Raw genomic sequence first — 20725 nt, 5'->3', positions numbered from 1 at the left:
CACGCATACGACCATTATTGGCACCAAGGCAGAAGCGACTCTCATCGCTGAAGACGACACGTCTCCATTCGTCCCTCCATTCACGCCTGTCGCGACACCACTGGAGGCGGGCTGCACGATGTTGGGGCGTGAGCGGAAGACGGCCTAACGGTGTGCGGGACCATAGCCCAGCTTCATGGAGACGGTTGCGAATGGTCCTCGCCGATACCCCAGGAGCAACAGTGTCCCTAATTTGCTGGGAAGTGGCGGTGCGGTCCCCTACGGCACTGCGTAGGATCCTACGGTCTTGGCGTGCATCCGTGCGTCGCTGCAGTCCGGTCCCAGGTCGACGGGCACGTGCACCTTCCGCCGACCACTGGCGACAACATCGATGTACTGTGGAGATCTCACGCCCCACGTGTTGAGCAATTCGGCGGTACGTCCACCCGGCCTCCCGCACGCCCACTATACGCCCTCGCTCAAAGTCCGTCAACTGCACATACGGTTCACGTCCACGCTGTCGCGGCATGCTACCAGTGTTAAAGACTGCGATGGAGCTCCGTATGCCACGGCAAACTGGCTGACACTGACGGTGGCGGTGCACAAATGCTGCGCAGCTAGCGCCATTCGATGGCCAACACCGCGGTTCCTGGTGTGTCCGCTGTGCCGTGCGTGTGATCATTGCTTGTACAGCCCTCTCGCAGTGTCCGGAGCAAGTATGGTGGGTCTGACACACCGGTGTCAATGTGTTCTTTTTTCCATTTCCAGGAGTGTATATTACATACAGCCATATATGCATACTATGTTTTGTAACACTGTGATGTTACCTACAAAAAAATGGGCATACAGTACAAACTTTTCTGGACAGTGTTTACATCCCTGTTGATTTTTGTTCCTAGGGCATTAGACCACAGTCTAAGGCAGGCTTGTTTATAAAGTGGCTATGTGAGCACGAGTTCCTGGAAAGTGAGTGCTAGTGTTTAAATGGAGTTGTTAGACTTCATGTAATGGGGGGGGGGGGGGGGGGGGGGGGAAGTGTGAACTGTGCACTGTATTCAGAGGCATGGAAATAGAAATGCCTTGTGGCTAGGACCTACCATTAGGTAGACCGTTCACTTGGTGCAAGTCTTTCGAGTTGATGGATGATTGATGACAGGGAGCCCAATGTGGCAGATTGTTACAGATGTCACAGCACTCGTGTGCGGTCTGGCATTATCATGCTCTACGAGATGATGCTCCATGTGTGGAAAAACTCACTGAATTCATGCTTTCAGTTTTCTGAGGATGTAATAGTACCTGTTTCTCATGCACTGACGTAGTTACATTGCACATCTCCCTGTTACATACTGAAATTCAAAGCCCTCTAGCAGTAGGGGGTTGCTACATGTGTCAGCAAAGCGAGAGGAGAAAATCTCCGACCAAGCTGGGAACTGAACCCAAGCTGTTAAGCATGACATTCCATTGTGTTGACCACTCAGCTACCAGGGGCGGACTTCAGAGGCATGATAATGCGTTAGAACTCATCCTAATCATGATCTTACATGTTAGTTGCTGATTTTCAATTAAATTTTAAATAGAATTTTGATAAACATTTTTGTATGATTAATAACTTGAATACAATGTATTAATAAATTAAATACAATGTATTGTATGACTAAAAAAAAAGGTCAGTTAGTTTCCAGAAGTCATTGTATGTAAGCAAATCTTTGACACTTTCTTAATACCTGTCACTTAGTATACATATAAATGTTATGATTTATATTGGAGGGCATCTTTTTTTAAAAAAAATAATTCTTTATTTTGGTGAAGGATATATAAACCTTGTGAAAATTGTGTTTCTGTCTTCTAGCAAAGCTGTTATTTTTATAATGTGCCTAGATACAATTTCCGTTGCTTGCTTTGTGATGTATATTGGTAAATCAAAAACCTCTAAATTTCTTGAAGGAGCAATTGTAGCATCCAAATACTAATGTTTTACACCACTATTTGTTTTTATTTCCCTTTATCAAATTCTGAAGCATGGTTCTAAAATATTATCCCAGAACTTTGAATACATACCTAAATGACTGATCATAAAGATGAATGAGAGTTTTGTATGTGAATTTTAATTTGTTTGGTGTCCATAAATCTAAATTTCAAGGCTTAAACTTTTGTGTGTAACTACACAAAGTTTGTTTTTCTGGCCACTAAATTATTTATGGAAAACATGTGTAGATATGTTACATTATGGTATTGTCCTAACTTCGTCTAGTGGAGCTGTAATGTGTGTGTCATTGAGGAACATTAATACAGGGTTATTACAAATGACTGAAGCGATTTCACAGCTCTACAATAACTTTATTATTTGAGATATTTTCACAATCCTTTGCACACACATACAAAAACTCAAAAAGTTTTTTTAGGCATTCACAAATGTTCGATATGTGCTCCTTTAGTGATTCGGCAGACATCAAGCCGATAATCAAGTTCCTCCCACACTCGGCGCAGCATGTCCCCATCAATGAGTTCGAAAGCATCGTTGATGCGAGCTCGCAGTTCTGGCACGTTTCTTGGTAGAGGAGGTTTAAACACTGAATCTTTCACATAACCCCACAGAAAGAAATCGCATGGGGTTAAGTCGGGAGAGCATGGAGGCCATGACATGAATTGCTGATCACGATCTCCACCACGACCGATCCATCGGTTTTCCAATCTCCTGTTTAAGAAATGCCAAACATCAGATGGAAGTGCGGTGGAGCACCATCCTGTTGAAAGATGAAGTTGGCGCTGTCGGTCTCCAGTTGTGGCATGAGCCAATTTTCCAGCATGTCCAGATACACGTGTCCTGTAACGTTTTTTTCGCAGAAGAAAAAGGGGCCGTAAACTTTAAACCATGAAATTGCACGAAACACGTTAACTTTTGGTGAATTGTGAATTTGCTGCACGAATGCGTGAGGAATCTCTACCGTCCAGATTCGCACATTGTGTCTGTTCACTTCACCATTAAGAAAAAATGTTGCTTCATCACTGAAAACAAGTTTCGCACTGAACGCATCCTCTTCCATGAGCTGTTGCAACCGCGCCGAAAATTCAAAGTGTTTGACTTTGTCATTGGGTGTCAGGGCTTTTAGCAATTGTAAACAGTAAGGCTTCTGCTTTAGTCTTTTCCGTAAGATTTTCCAAACCGTTGGCTGTGGTACGTTTAGCTCCCTGCTTGCTTTATTCGTTGACTTCCGCGGGCTACGCGTGAAACTTGCCCGCACGCGTTCAACCGTTTCTTCGCTCACTGCAGGCCGACCCCTTGATTTCCCCTTACAGAGGCATCCAGAAGCTTTAAACTGTGCATACCATCGCCGAATGGAGTTAGCAGTTGGTGGATCTTTGTTGAACTTCGTCCTGAAGAGTCGTTGCACTGTTATGACTGACTGATGTGAGTGCATTTCAAGCACGACATACACTTTCTCGGCTCCTGTTGCCATTTTGTCTCACTGCGCTCTCGAGCACTCTGGCAGCAGAAACCTGAAGTGCAGCTTCAGCCGAACAAAACTTTATGAGTTTTTCTACGTATCTGTAGTGTGTCGTGACCACATGTCAATGAATGGAGCTACAGTGAATTTATGAAATTGCTTCAATCATTTGTAATAGCCCTGTATTTGTATCTACTAATTTATTGAATTAGATTGGATCCTGAACTGGACTTCAGTGGATGATGTAAGTAGAGATACCATACCCAAACCTGAAGTTTGTATTTTATCTACACTGCCGTCTGTCTTGAGTATCCAGTCTTTTGAATTGTTTAATAGTTCATAGAAGCAAGAGGAGCTTCCAGTGTTTGCAGTACAAAATAAGCAGACAAAATGTGCACATAGGTCTTGTAGTATAGTTTACTTATAATTTCATTAGATACACTGATTAGAGCTGTATTCATATGATGTTCATTGAGAAAGCATAATTGTGAAAGATTGAAAGAGTCATTTTCTCTGATGTGGCCATGAACCCATTCTCATGGAAATTTATCAAATATTCTGCAGAAAATATCAGGTGAGATGAGTTGGTAAAAGTAAATTGCCTAATTGTCCCTATTTTATCAGTTTGATTCATCTGGTACAAGCTTCACTCTGTTGGGGAATACGATGAGTTTTTCTGACACAATTTCAGCACTCATTACACCCAGAATATCCGGTATTTTAATGGCATTCATAACATCATCTTTACTTGAGAGGCCACTAAATATGAAGATCCTGGATATTTTTGTTCTGTGAGCAACAAGAGTTGTGTAATGTATACCAGTACAGCAATCCATTCAGTTTTCAATTTGATTTGATCCCTCCAGAGAATATTTTCATAAGCAAAAGAGATAACTGTACAGTTTATATATTCATTTGTTTATCAGTTTTAAGAAATTTGTTTATCAGTTTTAAAACTTGCTAAAAGTCCACAAAAATGTCTATGTTGAGTAAATCTGAAAACTGAGTACATGGAGTGACTGGGTATGATGCTTTCTAAATTTCTTTATATGTTTGACTATATGCTCACAAAATAACTTCCAAGTCAAATGACTGAATAGTTTTTCATACAGGGTTCATATATGAAAAAGTTGTTGATACAGTTTTTCTGTTCCTTTATAAATAAATTCTGAGTTACACATTTGTCAGACACAGAAGACAATTGGAAGGAAATGAGTGGAGTTATGTAATGTAGCAAAAGGAGTTATGGAAATGAAAATAAACATTTTTTTCATGAATTGTCATTTTAATGTTTTCTTTGCATCATTATACGATTTCAAAGTTTCTATTAAACTTTATTACATTTAAAGACACACACACACAACAGCACAGGATAAAACATATCTATTACTTTAATGTCAAGAATTTTATATGCAAACTCTACCAACTGCAGGTTTGAAATGAAACATTTTGAGACAGTTACTAAAACAAATTACACAGATATTCTGAAGTTATTTCTATGGTAAAATAAACAGCAATGCAGAATGCAGTCACAGTGGTGGGAAAGTAAATATGTCTCTCCACAAAATGCACACTTACAGAGCTGAAAATAAATGCGTTGGCAAGTGACAAAATGCATACTTTAACAGAATTATAAGCAATTCCAACATTTTCATTCCATACTTTTACAATGAGGGATATTTTAGGAACCTGTGAACATGGCTTTCAGTCTAGTAACAATTACCAATTTTTTATACTTCATGGACTTGAGAAAAAGTATTTGCTCAAATTCCACAACTTCAATGTTACTCTGGAAAACATCATGAAGATCTCAAATTTCCTTCAAACTCGAACTTTGACTTAACTTTATATGGCAGTGTTAGTGGAGTGTTTTGCAGTCTGAAGGTTAAGGCTAATAAATGAGCAAATGCTAGACAAAATTGTATTTTTATAATAAATAATGAGATCTTTAAATGAATATCAAATAGTGAATGTAGGCTCAAATTTCAGTACACAGAATCTTCATAAAATTGCAAAGAAAAAAATGGGTAATGTCATAACTCTCTGAATGAAGACAGATAAAACAGTGATCAATTATTTATTTGTTGTCCAATATAGCAGTGTACTGTATCAAGCTGTTAGCATTAAGTATTCTCATGCTTCTTGTTTCTTTAAATGTTATGAATTATTGGAAGCTACGTTTTTGTTAAAACTGCAGTGAAAGAAGTGGTGTAAAATCTGTGATATGAATTGTGGTAATTTTATATTTATGTTTTAATGACTGCATGTATAATTTCAATAAGAGAGGATACATACAGATTTATAAGTTTCACAGAAGTAGATTTCAGTTATCGGCTAATAATTTTATAGATGTTGTAGCACATTCAAGAATTAGGAATTACATTTTTCAGCACACTTGTTTTGAATACAAAACACTCCACAGCTATTAAGTTTGGGATTTAGCTACAAAATCAGTTTCTCTACAACCACAAAACGATTGTCTTTGAGGTAAATGCTTTCTCATTTGTCAGCCCATATCCAATCTTCCTTATGATAACTTATCCACATTTGTTAAATAAATATAAACACACAGTATTGATTGCTGCAGAGATTACAAACAAATTCAGTGAGACCATTTAAACATGCATAAAACTGTGTTTAGGTAGTTGTTTAGCGAGAGAGAAATAAAAAGACACTCTCAGCAACATTCATGTTTTTGTGCACAACATCAAACTCACACATACAGACATACATGCTCACACTCTTATAAGCTAAAACAAAAATATCTAATTTGTAAAAGGCATCATCAATATTACAGTGATGAAAATAATTAGTTACTGAATAACTGTAATAATAATGTCATAATAATAGTGTCATATATTGCAATTATCACAATTGTAATAATTTTTACACTAATAGGAACTTAAAGTAGAAGTAGCCAAACAAGTGTTTCATGGATCGTTATGAATTCTAGGAATGATTGTAATGGCATGATATAACAAAATAAAATTCTGTTGATCCTCAGTGTTTCTGTCAGAGTCCATGTTCTATAAATTCAGTTATTCCCAAATTACAAAATCGCATGTACTATACATAAACCAATAAATTTTGCATGAAAACTGGTGAATACAAAGTTGCAGTTTATTAAATTTCTGTAATTTTTTGCACCCTAACTCATATAATTCCATACAAATACAGACTTTGAGGTAATTTCAGCAACTGCATACATTTAGGCTATTTTCAAGAAAATGTTGGAGAAAATTAAGATGTAAAAATAAATATTGAAGTGTTTTAATGTAACAAAAGTCACTTTTATAGACTTTTAGCAACATGTATGAGTTTTGCTTTTTGATTACAAAATATTTATTTTTGTTATCATATACTTCCGATATCAGATGAATGTATATACAATATAATTTAAATAATTCTGTATATCGAATTTTCAAGCATTTTCTATGCTAGAACATTTATACAAATTAAATCTGATACAGTGTTAAAGTGTATGATACTGGTATGACTGCTATTTTTAAAATATAAATCACTATTATAGTATAATAGTGCAAAGTTCTTTATAAAGGAACATATCTTTTTATTAAATTTACCATGAACAAGCAGTTAGCAAAGCATTGTCATATGGATCCAACAGCTTTTTTTATAATTTCATCATGAGGCACAAAATATAGTTTCTTCCCCCTTACTATTTCTAATGACATAATTATAAAACACTACATCCACACTATAGTACATGTTAGATAACTATTTTTCACGTAAATTTTTTTACATACCGTAGCATTATCAATATTCTGAATTTTAATTTTTTTTGTTTAATTTACAAAAGAAACATAATGTGTTTTCCCGGAACTGCTTCATAGTGAATGAAGTGGCTTTGGAGTGGAGTGCAGCATTGATGGATCTTATGTTATGAAATCATACCAAGAATCAAACGACCATTCCTTTCAGTTTTGCTATTATAGGCAGAACACAATGATTTCATGATAAAATACATCAGTAATTACAACCTTATGTTTTAAGCATTAATAATGATGTTGATGGTAATAATAACAAATATAATAGTGACAATAATAAAGTTAATTGTAGTAGTAGTAATAGTAATAATAAAAGTAATAATAGTGATAACCATGAACAGTAATAGTAGTAACTGAACATCATACAGTGAATATAACTATCTGGCATTGTTAAGTGTGATGTGTCTATAACGTTGAACAATTAACTAACGGCATACAGTTACTGTTAATCATTTCTCCAGAAAATTATCAACTGTATAATGTGTAATGATGAACTGTATTAGTTAAAACTATTGACTACAACATTCTGTAAACTATAATTATGGTATGGCATGTTAAAAATGTTGGAAGCAAAATATTATTTGATTAGTAACATGGGTATTACAGTAATAATTCTGGTAAATAATCAGGAAATACTGAGAGGACTAGGTCCAAAGGACATTTGTACCAATTATACAATTCAATTTGGGCCCCACATTTTCCTTGCAAATCTGTATATTTACATAATCCATCTTTATTTCTCTTATAATTTGCCACAGAGTATTGTGTACACAGAAAACTATATTTATCCATCATTATAAACTGCTAAAAATGGTTCTTGCAAGATGGCCAAGGAAGTACTTTGGAGCAAAGGAAGAAGGTATGTACTTTATGATTTTTTTAATAAAGGTCTTCAGAATCACAAGTGTCAATTTGTAGTCTCAACAGAAAAGCAGCAGTCAATTTAATTTCAAATGATGCAGCATAGCAAACAGCATGTTTCTTTTGCATGGCAGGGTACTGAATACTGCATGCTCATTTTGTATTTAGGAATGTTCAGTCAAAACTACTGGTTAAAATAGTGTGTATCAAAGGGAGGAACTGAAGCTGTTGCAGAATTAACACGCAAAAGGGATAATTATATTCGTTTTATTCTCATTTTATAAGAGGAATCTTGACATCCACTGTCAGATAATTCGTAATTTTATTGTAAATGCATCAATATACTGTCAGGTACAGCCCTTTCATAAAATATAGACAAAGGAGCTCTTGCTATGTAGTGTATACATTCGATTCTGTACAGTGCACTTTACCATACCTGATTGTTCAGTTAATAAGTTGCAGATCATTTCAGAGCTTTAATGGTGTTACATACTGCGACAATTTATTGTTGTGTTTAACTCACTAGTGATAAGAAACTATGTCTCAATAGAGCAATATTGTTTCATTTTACCTCTCATACTGTCTTTGATCAGAAGCATTGAGGCATACTAACTGCAACAACTGATACAAAATTCTGAATTAATGTGGCAAATTAATAACTGAAATAGAGATAATGACTATGCTTAATACATGAAAAGAAAACGTTAAACACTTTAACTCTGTACTACATATGTATGTGCCTACTTTGATATAACATGCATTAAAATCTATCCTATTTATATGTTAATAGCAATATTGAAATAGCTGTATATTATGTGTACATATAGCCTAACTATTTTGTCACCTGTGTTATGCAATTCTGTGGACAGTTAACAAGTAAACTTAAATACATATTAAAACTGTAAGAGAAATATTCTTATCTCTAAGTGCACCTAAAGGCACACTCCAATGGAACACTGTAAAAACATCCATATGGTTTATCCAGTTTTCTTTGGTGTAATTTACAAGTAAAATGTGGTTTGCTTTAGTGGTCATCTGCATGTCCACAAATGTGGATGTGAATGAAGTCTGATGAAAGAAAACCGTTAGATAGGAGATATTTTAAAATTAATTTTGCTCGTGTTTGAAGGACTGTACAAAAATTTGTATTCAGCAAAATCATTTCTCTGAGTGTCACTAATCAAATTTCAGAAAGTATATTACTTTAACGAAGAACCAAAATAGACACAAATACCTATGAGTTATATAGATGGGATGGTAGAACTTTTTAATTTATTCAGTTATAATAAGTGATTAATTGGCTCTCAAGAGCAAAATACTTAATAGAACTGAACTCGTTAGTCCTCTCAGTTTTTCCACATTTCAGTGTAATACATATTATAAATGTTTAAACAAAGAGCTTGTTATGTGGGTCATAACCTCACAATCCTGTTGAAATCATGCAATGATTGAATGAAACATGAGAGATGGGGCCATAATCTGCCACAGATCAGTAATTCTTGATCAAGCATCTGCTCTGGGTACAGGAATGATTAAATCACGTCTGAGAGCAGTACACAATTGAAGGCATATATAACATTTAACATTTTTATTTTCTGAAAGGTGTCAAATGAGTATTTATAACAACCTACAGTTTAGCTGAAAGCACTAGGACTGTAGATAATAAAATTTTAAAAAATGATGTGTAAAATTAGATTAATTGTGATACTTCAGTGCTTTCATAGGCAATCAGCATATCTTGTGAAACGCCTGTAACATAAATGGCATTACAAACTGGCTCAGAGAGGTTTATAAACCATAACAACCCAACTCTCTTGCCTCTTCTGTATTCTTTTCCATCTCTACAGCTTCATTCTTTCATAGTACATGGTCCAGAAACATAAATCTTACAGAACTACATTTTTATGTTTTTTATTTTTGAATATTTTGTTACTCCTGCAAGTTTAAAAATGGACACTTTACATTACTCAGTGTAAACTGGGTATAGATAAATAAAGAATTTCACAGTATTAAACAGAAAACCAACAACAAGTGAAAAACTTAAACCATATAACTAATACATGACTTAAAACTTAATAGATAATTTATTTTCTTTCACATATTACCAATTTCGATACACATGTAGGCCAGCTTTGACAGGATATATGCTTTCATATTGGGCCAATAACATACAATTTCAAATTTATGTTCTTAATGCTTAATTGCTGAACAGTGAAATCTTTACTATGTATTCACTTTAAAGAAATGTGTGTTCCTTTAAGCACCAAAAACTAGGTTCCAACATGGTAAAATTTTCAAAATGTACACAAATTATTTTAAAATATTCAAATACAGTACACTGTAGATAACTTTTAAAGTTTCTATTGCAAATTGTGATATTTATGTGTTACACACATTTGCCAGTGAAATCAACACTTTAATGCGTGTGTTTGGCTATTGATTACATAAAAAGTTTCCAACTCTATGTATTTCAATGCTATTGCATTTTAATTATGTATACATACAGACACATACATATTGGAGTAAATGTATGTATATATATGCACTGCTAATAAGTAATTATTTTTTTTGAGAGAAGTTTCCACATGTAAAACAAGTTGAACTTGTGTTGCAGTGTGGACTATTGCAGTTTTGTGGAACACAACATTTTAGTAGGTTCACATAAAATGCGTGTTTAATAAAAATTATGTATTGCACATTGAGTGTTAAACTCAGTGTGCATCTGGGCTATTGCAAATTGTGATATTTGAAATACAAGTTATCCATAACTATGCCAGCTTCAATCCTTGACATGCATGTTGACAACTTCCTGACCTTTCATATTTGTTGCTACTTTAAGTGACATTTATTATGGACAGCCTGCTTATGTGAGTATGGGTACACGAAGAATGTAGAACTCAATCGTGTATTGGGCTATTGTAATTCAGACTGTATATGTAGCCATACATCAACAAATATACAGTTAATGTGTTACATGCTGTGATACATAAAGTAGCAGACTTCTTATGTATTTGAATGCTATTCAGGTATGTGTATTGTGGATCTGCACAAGAGTGTAGCAACATCTTGTGCAGTTGGGCTATTGTACATTATGTCATATCAATCTGTTAAGTATCATACATATACATTTAGAGTATTTACACTCTGTATTATATATTTTGTAACTATTACTTTTACAAAGAGAGTTGTTTAGTGTATGTGGTACATATCGAGTGTCAGACTCGATTATGTATTCGGGCTATTGCAGAATAAAATACTGTAAAATGTCAGCAGTAAATGGATACATTCGAGTGTCAGACTCGGAATGTATTTGGGCTATTGTAAATTATTGTAAAACTGTATTTCCTTATTTGTAGTATGGTACGCCTGAGTGTCAGACTCAAACGTATTTGGGCTATTGTAAATTATACTGTTTTGTATAACGATTATCATATATAATACATAACATGAGTGTGTGACTCAGAATGTATTTGTGTTGCATTTTATTTAAAGAATGTAATTTGAATATTTTTACTAGAATACATAGCATTTCGCTCAGGGCCCTCAAATGTTTTGAGTTTTAAGCAAGAATATAAGGATACCGGTAGTATTTTTTCCGTTATTCTAGAACAGTTGACCTACAAGAAACCCGAATCAGCTTCAAATATGCAAACCACTACATATTACTCGGAGAGCTGCCGCACAAACTACAGTTTGGGAAATATTGCAGTGACTAGCTGTAACAGCTTACATGTTCCAATAAAATTTATAAAACTGTACATATAATTAAATAAGCAGAAACAGAGATTCAATATTTATAGGTGAAACAAACAATTATGTGTCAACTTGTCAGCTTAAAACAATTTTGCAAATCTACATTAGAAGATAAATTTGATTATAGTCTTCTCATTAAACTATATACAAACTAACAAAGAATTAATATTATCTTTGGTCGGTGTAAAGAATAGTTATACTAAATTAACTCCAGTTCAGACTGTATCTGATACGAAACTTAAACAAATTTGAAAAGAAACTACTACCTAATTAACAAAACCGCTTCACAGTATTGCTTCTTCCAATTGTTCAGTTAGCCTCGGTCACATTTTCTCAAAAACTACTATCGGTACCATTATATTGAAATTTAGTACAGGCCGAAAATTTTTACAGGTATTTTTGAATATGTTCCAGCACGTAATAAAATAGCTGTCGCGGTACCTACTCCTCCGTCACGGCAGAACACGACTCGAGCAACGGGTACCGGGAATCTATTCACTCGGACAACTAAATTAACGGGAAGTGTGCAACTCGACCTATAACGTACGTGTCGAAGGAAACAAATTTTTACTGTCGACAGTTGTTTCCGGACGATGTGCCGCGAACGAAAGATGACTTACACGTAATAGGGCTGATACGAATTTCCACGATAACGAAAATTACAGTTTACGAATGAGGTAGGGAACGCAGTAGCTTTATTTTATTACGCGTGGAAAAGAAATCGATCGATCCGAAGAGAGGGGATTTGTTCGAACAGATTTTGAGCATATTTAGAGGGAGATTATGTGTATCGACCAACTAAATATTATATGCAACCCAGTGTCAAAACTTTACACTACTATGTCCGTAGAGACGCGATGCAAGGTATCGAACTGCATATACGGATTTCAAATGGTCTTTATAGCAAATAACTACTCGTGTGGCACTGATTATAAAAAGTTACAGTTAATAATTACACGCGGAAGCGGCGTCTCGCGTGGAGACGAAACTAAAATTCTGCGCACCTAACGATCGTAACGATTTTGTACAAAACGGACAAAAAAATCCGGCGAATACAGCAACCTGGCGAGTTATAACAACTCGTAAGCAATTATTGTACAAGAGATTCACATTGAGCTGGTCAGGCGACCGTAACGGGAGGTGGCCGCGTACGGTCGTCTGACTATTCCTACGAAAAATATCCGGTATCACGCTGTACATAACCACTCGTACTGGTAGACTCGAAAACAAAGGAAAGCTGCGCTCGAACGCAGAGGAAGCGAAAACATTGGGTCGCGCTTTCGCGAGGTCGAGCCGACTCTAGGAGAGAGGGCGGGTGCTCGCGGAAACGTGAGGCTGTCTATCCTAGCTACGAAATTACGATCACAGCCGACGTATACTTCCAGAAACTGAAGAGCAAAACAACGAGTACGTACAACGAAAAGGAGGAAAGGAAGGGGCAAGTGTGCAGTCTTTACGAACAGGAGATACTCGCCGGCTGGGGCTGGGCTGGAGGCCTAGGGGTTGGCGCCGCCGGCCGGGCCCTGCGCGTTGACGAGCGAGAAGCCTAGCGCGCGTGGGTCTCCGCCGTGCAGCCGCAGGGCCTGCTCCAGCCGCTGCTCCTGCAGCCGCAGCGCCTCGCTGAGGTCGGGCGACAGCTGCTCCTGCTGCTGGCCGTGCACGCCGTGCTGGCCGCCGCCGCCGCCCCCGCCGCCCCCGCCGTGGTGGTTGAGGCCGGCGGCGGGCCCGTTGTGCGCCGCGTGGCCGCCGGGGCCCGGCCCGCCGCCGCCGCCCCCGCCGCCGCCGCCCATGCCGCCCCCGCTGGACGACGCGGCCGCCGCCGCCGCCTGGCTCACGGCCAGCCGCAGCGCCGCCTCCGCCTGCGAGCGCAGCAGCGCCTCCGCCTGGTGCATGCGCAGCGCCGCCGCCTCCGGCGACGAGGCCTGTTCCGACACACACACACACACATTACTTCCTCTGGCCCCTCTGCACAGTATTCGCAAAAAGGAGACACGCTGATACAGTGCAACACTGCTCCTATATGTACAGGGTGATCAAAAAGTCAGTATAAATTTGAAAACTGAATAAATCTCGGAATAATGTAGATAGAGAGGTACAAACTGACGCACGTGCTTGGAATGACATGGGGTTTTATTAGAACCAAAAAAATACAAACGTTCAAAATATGTCCGACAGATGGCGCTTCATCTGATCAGAATAGCAATAATTAGCACAACAAAGTAAGACAAAGCAAACATGATGTTCTTTACAGGAAATTCTCAATACGTCCACCATCATTCCTCAACAATAGCTGTAGTCGAGGAATAATGTTGTGAACAGCACTATAAAGCATGTCTGGAGTTGTGGTGAGGCATTGGCGTCGGATGTTGTCTTTCAGCATCCGTAGAGATGTCGGTCGATCACGATACACTTGCGACTTCAGGTAACCCCAAAGCCAATAATCGCACGGACTAAGGTCTGGGGACCTGGGAGGCCAAGCATGACGAAAGTGGCGGCTGAGCACACGATCATCACCAAACGACGCGTGCAAGAGATCTTTCACGCGTCTAGCAATATGGGGTGGTTGTAATAAAACCTCATGTCATTCCAAGCATGTGTATCAATTTTTACCTCTCTATCTACATTATTCAGTGGTTTATTAAGTTTTCAAATGTATACTGACTTCTTGATCACCCGGTACTTTATTAACTTCGGTGTAGGACAATGGACAACGATGCTCTAGATATCAATTAAAATCCCCCAGTCTGACTAGAGAGGTTTCCCTCGGTCATTAGGCGAATGCCGGAACTGAAAAGCTCATCCAAAAGTTTCCCATCTAGAATTCCTTCAGCCCCACTCCCAGCCTGTTGGGACGTTTGTCTGACGAGGGCCGAGTCCTACAACAGACTACGCTGCTAAGAGCTCCGAATGAGAGGTTTAAAACGAGAAAAAATAATAAATAATAGAATGGGTGCCCTCAGCTCGTCGAGGATGAGACTCCACAACGTTCTTCGGGTGTTTATTTATGCATTGACGTTACAGAGTGACCCGCGGCCTTGATAATATGGTGGGTTGTTTACTAATAAAAAGTAGTAACAGAGCTGCAGAGATTGCCTCCTCGTCTTATTCTGCAGCTTCTCACAGTGCTGTTTTTTTATTCTCTTTTACATAATTACATTGCTAATTAAAAACAACACATGTCATACATAAAGTAAATTTTAGAAAAGAAAAATAAATTTTGCTACGTTCTTAAGAAGAAAATAATAGGCGGCAGAAGAGAGCTAGATAATAAAAGAGGTCCCTTTATCTGTCTCTTTCAAGTGCGAGTGCTTCGGTAGACACTTAGAGACTGTTTCACCTCAGTTAGCATATTCTACTTTACTATGGTTACTGCTAAATACAGCCGCGCCGAGTGGCCGTGCGGTTCGAGGCGCCACGTAACGGATTGAGCGGCGACTTCCGCCGGAGGTTCCAATCCTCCCTCGAGCATGGGTGTGTGTGTTGTTCTTAGCATAAGTTAGTTTAACTAGTGTGTAAGTCTAGTGACCCACGACCACAGCAGTTTGGTCTCTTAGGAATTCACACACTTCTTTGCTAAATATATGTGTGACATGAGATTAGCTGTACGTGGTTTGTCAGTATGAAGTTTGTTACTGCAATTAGTTTCACCAATGCCCGCCGCATAAGCGGTAGAGGAGCCTCGGGTATGCTGTATCCATTCGAAGCCACCCATTGGTGATCAGATGTCGCAGAGCTACCACATTGTGTGGTTTCGATTGTTACGTTTCACCCGTTATCGCAAATAGACCCAGAAACTTTATATGGCGTCCATATCGGTGATTTGGCGGCTCAGTGTGCGTGACTATCCGTCAAACGAGTAACGTATGCATACAGCCGTGTGAAAATGGTTGTTACCATTATGGAAGAAGGGAGTGTACACAACGAACTCATTGTGAAGATTTAGCAGACAGGGCAACATTTTGTCACCGACAATGTTGATATAAACAGCGTGTCTCACTTTCACGGCACTGAGAGGGTACAGCTCACTGTAAGGAAAACATCGCCAAAAAGTCATAGGCCCACCTCCGACCTAAACTACACCCTCCACGCACCGCGGGTTAAACGTCTCATCTGTGCACTCGTCACTTTGCGTCGTCTGAAAAGAGGCAAAATCACGATTCGTCGGACAACCCTATATGCATCCAGTCAGCTAGTGGCCAGTTTCTCTGTTGTTTGGCTCGTTGAAGATATGCAGCTTTACGTACTGATGTGACCAATGGCCTTTTGCGAGGCACACGACGCCGAATGTTCCTTGCATGCAGTTCCCCTGTGGAATTTTCGCTAAGAAACTCGTCTATATGGGCTTACATCTACTGACAGCAGCAATTTATGTAGCATTTCGCGGGATTGTCACCGCTAAGGTGTGACACTTCGGTCCCTGTCGATTAGGACGTTGTTTCGAGCGCTGTTCACACACGGCTGCGAGGTGTATATCATCCCTTGGAGACGTGTTCTACAGTCCGTGTTAGTAGACCAGCAAACTAGGCAAGTTCACTCAGGGTGGAATCATAGGCACATCCAAACACGACATCTCTTTTCTGTCGTTCTGTCACGTGTTCGCGTCACCTCATCGCACTGCGCCGATTCCATATACAAGATTAGCTCGGCATGGTTTACGTCAGTTTTAGAGGGTAAAATGACCGCCCGTTGACAGTTCTGCACAATCTTCAAGCGTCACACTAGTATTTCGGACGTTGAGTCCGCATTCAGAAAGATTATATAAATTGACCTGGACCGACAGTTGAAAATGTGTACTAGAACTAGGATTGTAAGCTGGAGATGTTGCTGTTCGCGCACAGTCCCTCTGCCATTACCCTGCCTAACCACGCCTCTTCGCCTGACCCTAATTCTTAATGTCACTAGATGCACCTCCCAGATGTCTATTACATGTTCTGCCACGAGGCGGAAACCTTTGGATAATTTATCCAAGAAATATCAAACCAAATGTTTACGTGAGAGCAGGTAGGGTTGTTCTGAACGGACGAATATGGTCAGTGTATCACGTGCCCAGGGCCGGTTCGAGAACGTTTTTCCACACAAATGACTTATCATTTGGCGCTCCCCTCCCCTACCCCTCCCTTTTCCCTCGTGCACTTTCACTAATTGCGATACCCACTGTATACAAATATTACACTTGGGCGTCCCTCTCGGCTTGGCTCGCCGAGCGGCCTTTACTAATGATGATATGCCCTGTATAGAAATGTAAGACTTATGGCATCTTGGCGCACCAAGCGGTGACACGTGTCACTTGCGCCTTAAGCCGACCCTGCGGATGCCTCTTTGATAAAAGTGTTCCGTTAGAGAATTAACAGCACCGCTGAGAATAATCGTCGTAGAGAAAGACACGATGTGGACATCATGCATGAATGCCGAGTAGGACAACCTATGCGCGAGCGGAGAACAGTAAACCGGAGTCAGCCGTGCGGTATCAGCCGAGCGGTCTGGGCGCTGCAGTCATGGACTGTGCGGCTGGTCCCGGCGGGGGTTCGAGTCCCCCCTCGGGCATGGGTGTGTGTGTTTGTCCTTAGGATAATTTAGGTTAAGTAGTGTGTAAGCTTAGCAGTTAAGTCCCATAAGATTTCACACACATTTGAACACAAACCGGAGTCAACCAGGCCCGAGTGTGTCACAAAAGTTCGGCGAAATCTGCTGTCCGTGGAGCTGAGAAGCAGATGCGCGGCGTCTGTTCCCCATGCTAGCTACGCTGTATCGGCAGAGAAGATACAAATTTTCTCAAGAGTTTCGACAATGGATGTTACCGCTTGGCGACTGGTGGTCTCTTGTGACGAATCACGCTTTGTAATTCATAGAACAGTTGAGAGAGCGTCTGTTCCCCATGCTAGCTACGCTGTATCGGCAGAAAAGATACAAATTTTCTCAAGAGTTTCGACAATGGATGTTACCGCTTGGCGACTGGTGGTCTCTTGTGACGAATCACGCTTTGTAATTCATAGAACAGTTGAGAGAGCGTCTGTTCCCCATGCTAGCTACGCTGTATCGGCAGAAAAGATACAAATTTTCTCAAGAGTTTCGACAATGGATGTTACCGCTTTGCGACTGGTGGTCTCTTGCGGCGAATCACGCTTTGTAATTCATAGAACAGTTGAACGAGGGCATGTCTGGCGAGACACTTCGAGAAACACCCTACTGGATGAACATTTCAGCTGCGGGAATCTCTTCAAGCGTTCTTTTGACCAGCTGCGTTACGAATCACCTTCATTCGAGTACGATGACTGCCTTCCTTCGTGAGAATAAAATGTTTCAGTGTCTCGAGTGTTCGAAACTGGTTCGAAGAACACATCCATTAGCCACGAAGGCGATTTCACCTTTGCGATATAAGCGATTTTATGATATATTCCATTCACGTATGGAGCAAAGCAAACGTTACTTTCTATAAGCGTAGACGAGCACCCCAATTTCTCCTATCTTATTATCGTGATTCCTATGGGATACAGGACGGCAGCAGACTACCACTTCTTTAGTTTACCCAGCAGAATTTCACCAGAACAGAGTGGTTTTTCTTCTAAAGTTCCATTAACGTTCCTTGAGGACCTCTGTTGCACTTTCGTTAGTTGTTTATGAGCTGTTACGATCCTGGCATCGCAACTCTGAATCCGCTATTATCTATAGTGTCAATGATTGAGGATGTTTTTGTTAGGCAGGACGCAGCTTATCATTGTCAGAAATGGAAGTAACTTCAGGCGTCCGCGGGTTAGTGTATTGTAACACTTGCTGCTCATTTACACACACCAAAAAAAGTTTTGCATCACTTCGGTTCCGAGAGTTCCGGAACCTTTACAGAAAATTGGAATAGAAATCAACATAAACATCATTTCCGCCGTTTTTATTGCTCATCAAAACCACACATTGCATGTTGTACCACCGTGCAGCGAGACCTTCAGAGGTGGTGGTCCAGATTGCTGTACACACCGGCACCTCTAATACCCAGTAGCACGTCCTATTGCACTGATGCATACCTGTATTCGTCGTGGCACACTATCCACAAGTTCATCAAGGCAATGTTGGTCCAGATTGTCCCACTCCTTAACGGCGATTCGGTGCAGATCCCTCAGAGTGGTTGGTGGGTCACGTCGTCCATAAACAGCCCTTTTCAATCTATCCCAGGCATGTTTGATAGGGTTCATCTCTGGAGAGCATACTGGCCACTCTAGTCGAGCGATTTCGTTACCCTGAAGGAAGTCATTCACAAGACGTGCACGATGGGGCGCGAATTGTCCTCCATGAAGACGAATGCCTCGCCAATATGCTGTCAATATGGTTGCACTATCGGTCGTAGGATGGCATTCACGTGTCGTACAGCCGTTATGGCGCCTTCCATGACCACCATCGGCGTACGTCAGTCCCACATAATTTCTTCCCCCCCCCCCCCCTTTCCCCCAAAACAGCAGGCAATCTCCACCTTGCATTCGCTGGACAGTGTGTCTAAGGGCTTCCTCCTGACCGGGTTGCCTCCAAACGCGTCTTTGACAATTATCTGGTTGAAGGCATATGCCACACTCACCGATGAAGAGAACGTGATGCCAATCGTGAGCGGTCCATTCGGCATGTTGTTGGGCCCATCTGTACCGTGCTGCATGGTGTCGTGGTTGCAAAGATGGACCTCGCTATGGATGTCGGGAGCGAAGTTGCGCGTCAAGCAACCTATTGCGCACAGTTTGAGTCGTAACACGACGTCCTGAGACTGCACGAACAGCGTTATTCAACATGGTGGCGTTGCTGTCAGGGTTCCTCCGAGCCATGATCCGTAGGTAGCCGTCATCCACTGCAGTAGTAGCCCTTGGGCGGCCTCAGCGAGGCATGTCGTCGACAGTTCCTGTCTCTCTGTATCTCCTCCATGTCCGAAAAACATCGCTTTGGTTCACTCCGAGATGCCTGGACACTTAACTTGTTGAGAGCCCTTCCTGGCACCAAGTAACAATGCGGACGCGATCGAACCGCGGTATTGACCGTCTAGGCATGGTTGAACTACAGAAAACACGAGCCGTATACCTCCTTCCTTGTGAAATGACGGGAAGTGATCGGCAGTCAGACCCCCTCCGTCTAATAGGCGCTGCTCGTGCATGGTCGTTTACATCTTTGGGCGGGCCTAGTGACATCTCTGGACAGTCAAAGGGACTGTATCTGTGATACAATATCCACAGTCAACGTCTGTCTTCAGGAGTTCTGGGAACCGGGGTGATGCAAAACTTTTTTGATGTGTTAACGATATTGCAGACAGTATTAATAGTGACCTCTGACTTTTTACATAAGACACAGTTATTTATAATGAAGCACTATCCGAAAGATAAGATTTGAAAGTGGTACAAAGGTTACCAGCTTGTTTTAAATAAACAGAAATGTTCCGTGCAGAAAACACAGATTAGAGTATCCTTTACCGGTTCAATGAAACAAAGAAAAAGTGATTAAGGCGTCTGACTTGAAATCAGATACCTTCTGGGTAAAAAGAGAAAAAAATAGAAATAAAGAAACAGGAAACTGCCAGGCTGCGGATCCAAAGGTCTCGTGTTGGATGCCCGGTGAGTTCTACGATTTTCATCTATCACGATGACTTATTTCACCTCTGGCAATGTTTGTCGACTTGGTAAAGGCCGAACTGCACCGCGGTTCTCCTATAACTGGCTGGATACGTCAGTTCAAATGTGGAGGAAGGAAACGGTATACCATCTGCCACTGCCTTGTAAAATACTGTGGTGTTCACACCGACCTTCCGATTGACGTAACCTTTACCTTATGGGTACAATATCAATAAGACACAACTTGTTATCAGTGAAATGATACAAGTATATGTATGTAGCAATTTCTGAGGATATGAAATAGATTGATGACACAGTTGTAGGTATA

The 20725-nt window shown here is 40.2% G+C and overlaps 1 protein-coding gene across 1 annotated transcript in view; it reads right to left on the bottom strand.

Moving 5' to 3' along the window:
• Positions 1–4713: 4713 nt before the first annotated feature.
• Positions 4714–20725, bottom strand: part of LOC124721099 — a 336010-nt gene continuing 319998 nt past the window's right edge. The window contains exon 11 of the mRNA XM_047245919.1: positions 4714–13746. Within this exon, the coding sequence (XP_047101875.1) occupies positions 13321–13746 (426 nt within the window). The 3' untranslated portion in view covers positions 4714–13320. The remainder of the gene's footprint in view (positions 13747–20725) is intronic.

Source organism: Schistocerca piceifrons, chromosome X, assembly GCF_021461385.2.
Source record: "Schistocerca piceifrons isolate TAMUIC-IGC-003096 chromosome X, iqSchPice1.1, whole genome shotgun sequence".
Classification (NCBI taxonomy): domain Eukaryota; kingdom Metazoa; phylum Arthropoda; class Insecta; order Orthoptera; family Acrididae; genus Schistocerca; species Schistocerca piceifrons.
This window is presented reverse-complemented; position numbering and strand designations above follow the sequence as displayed.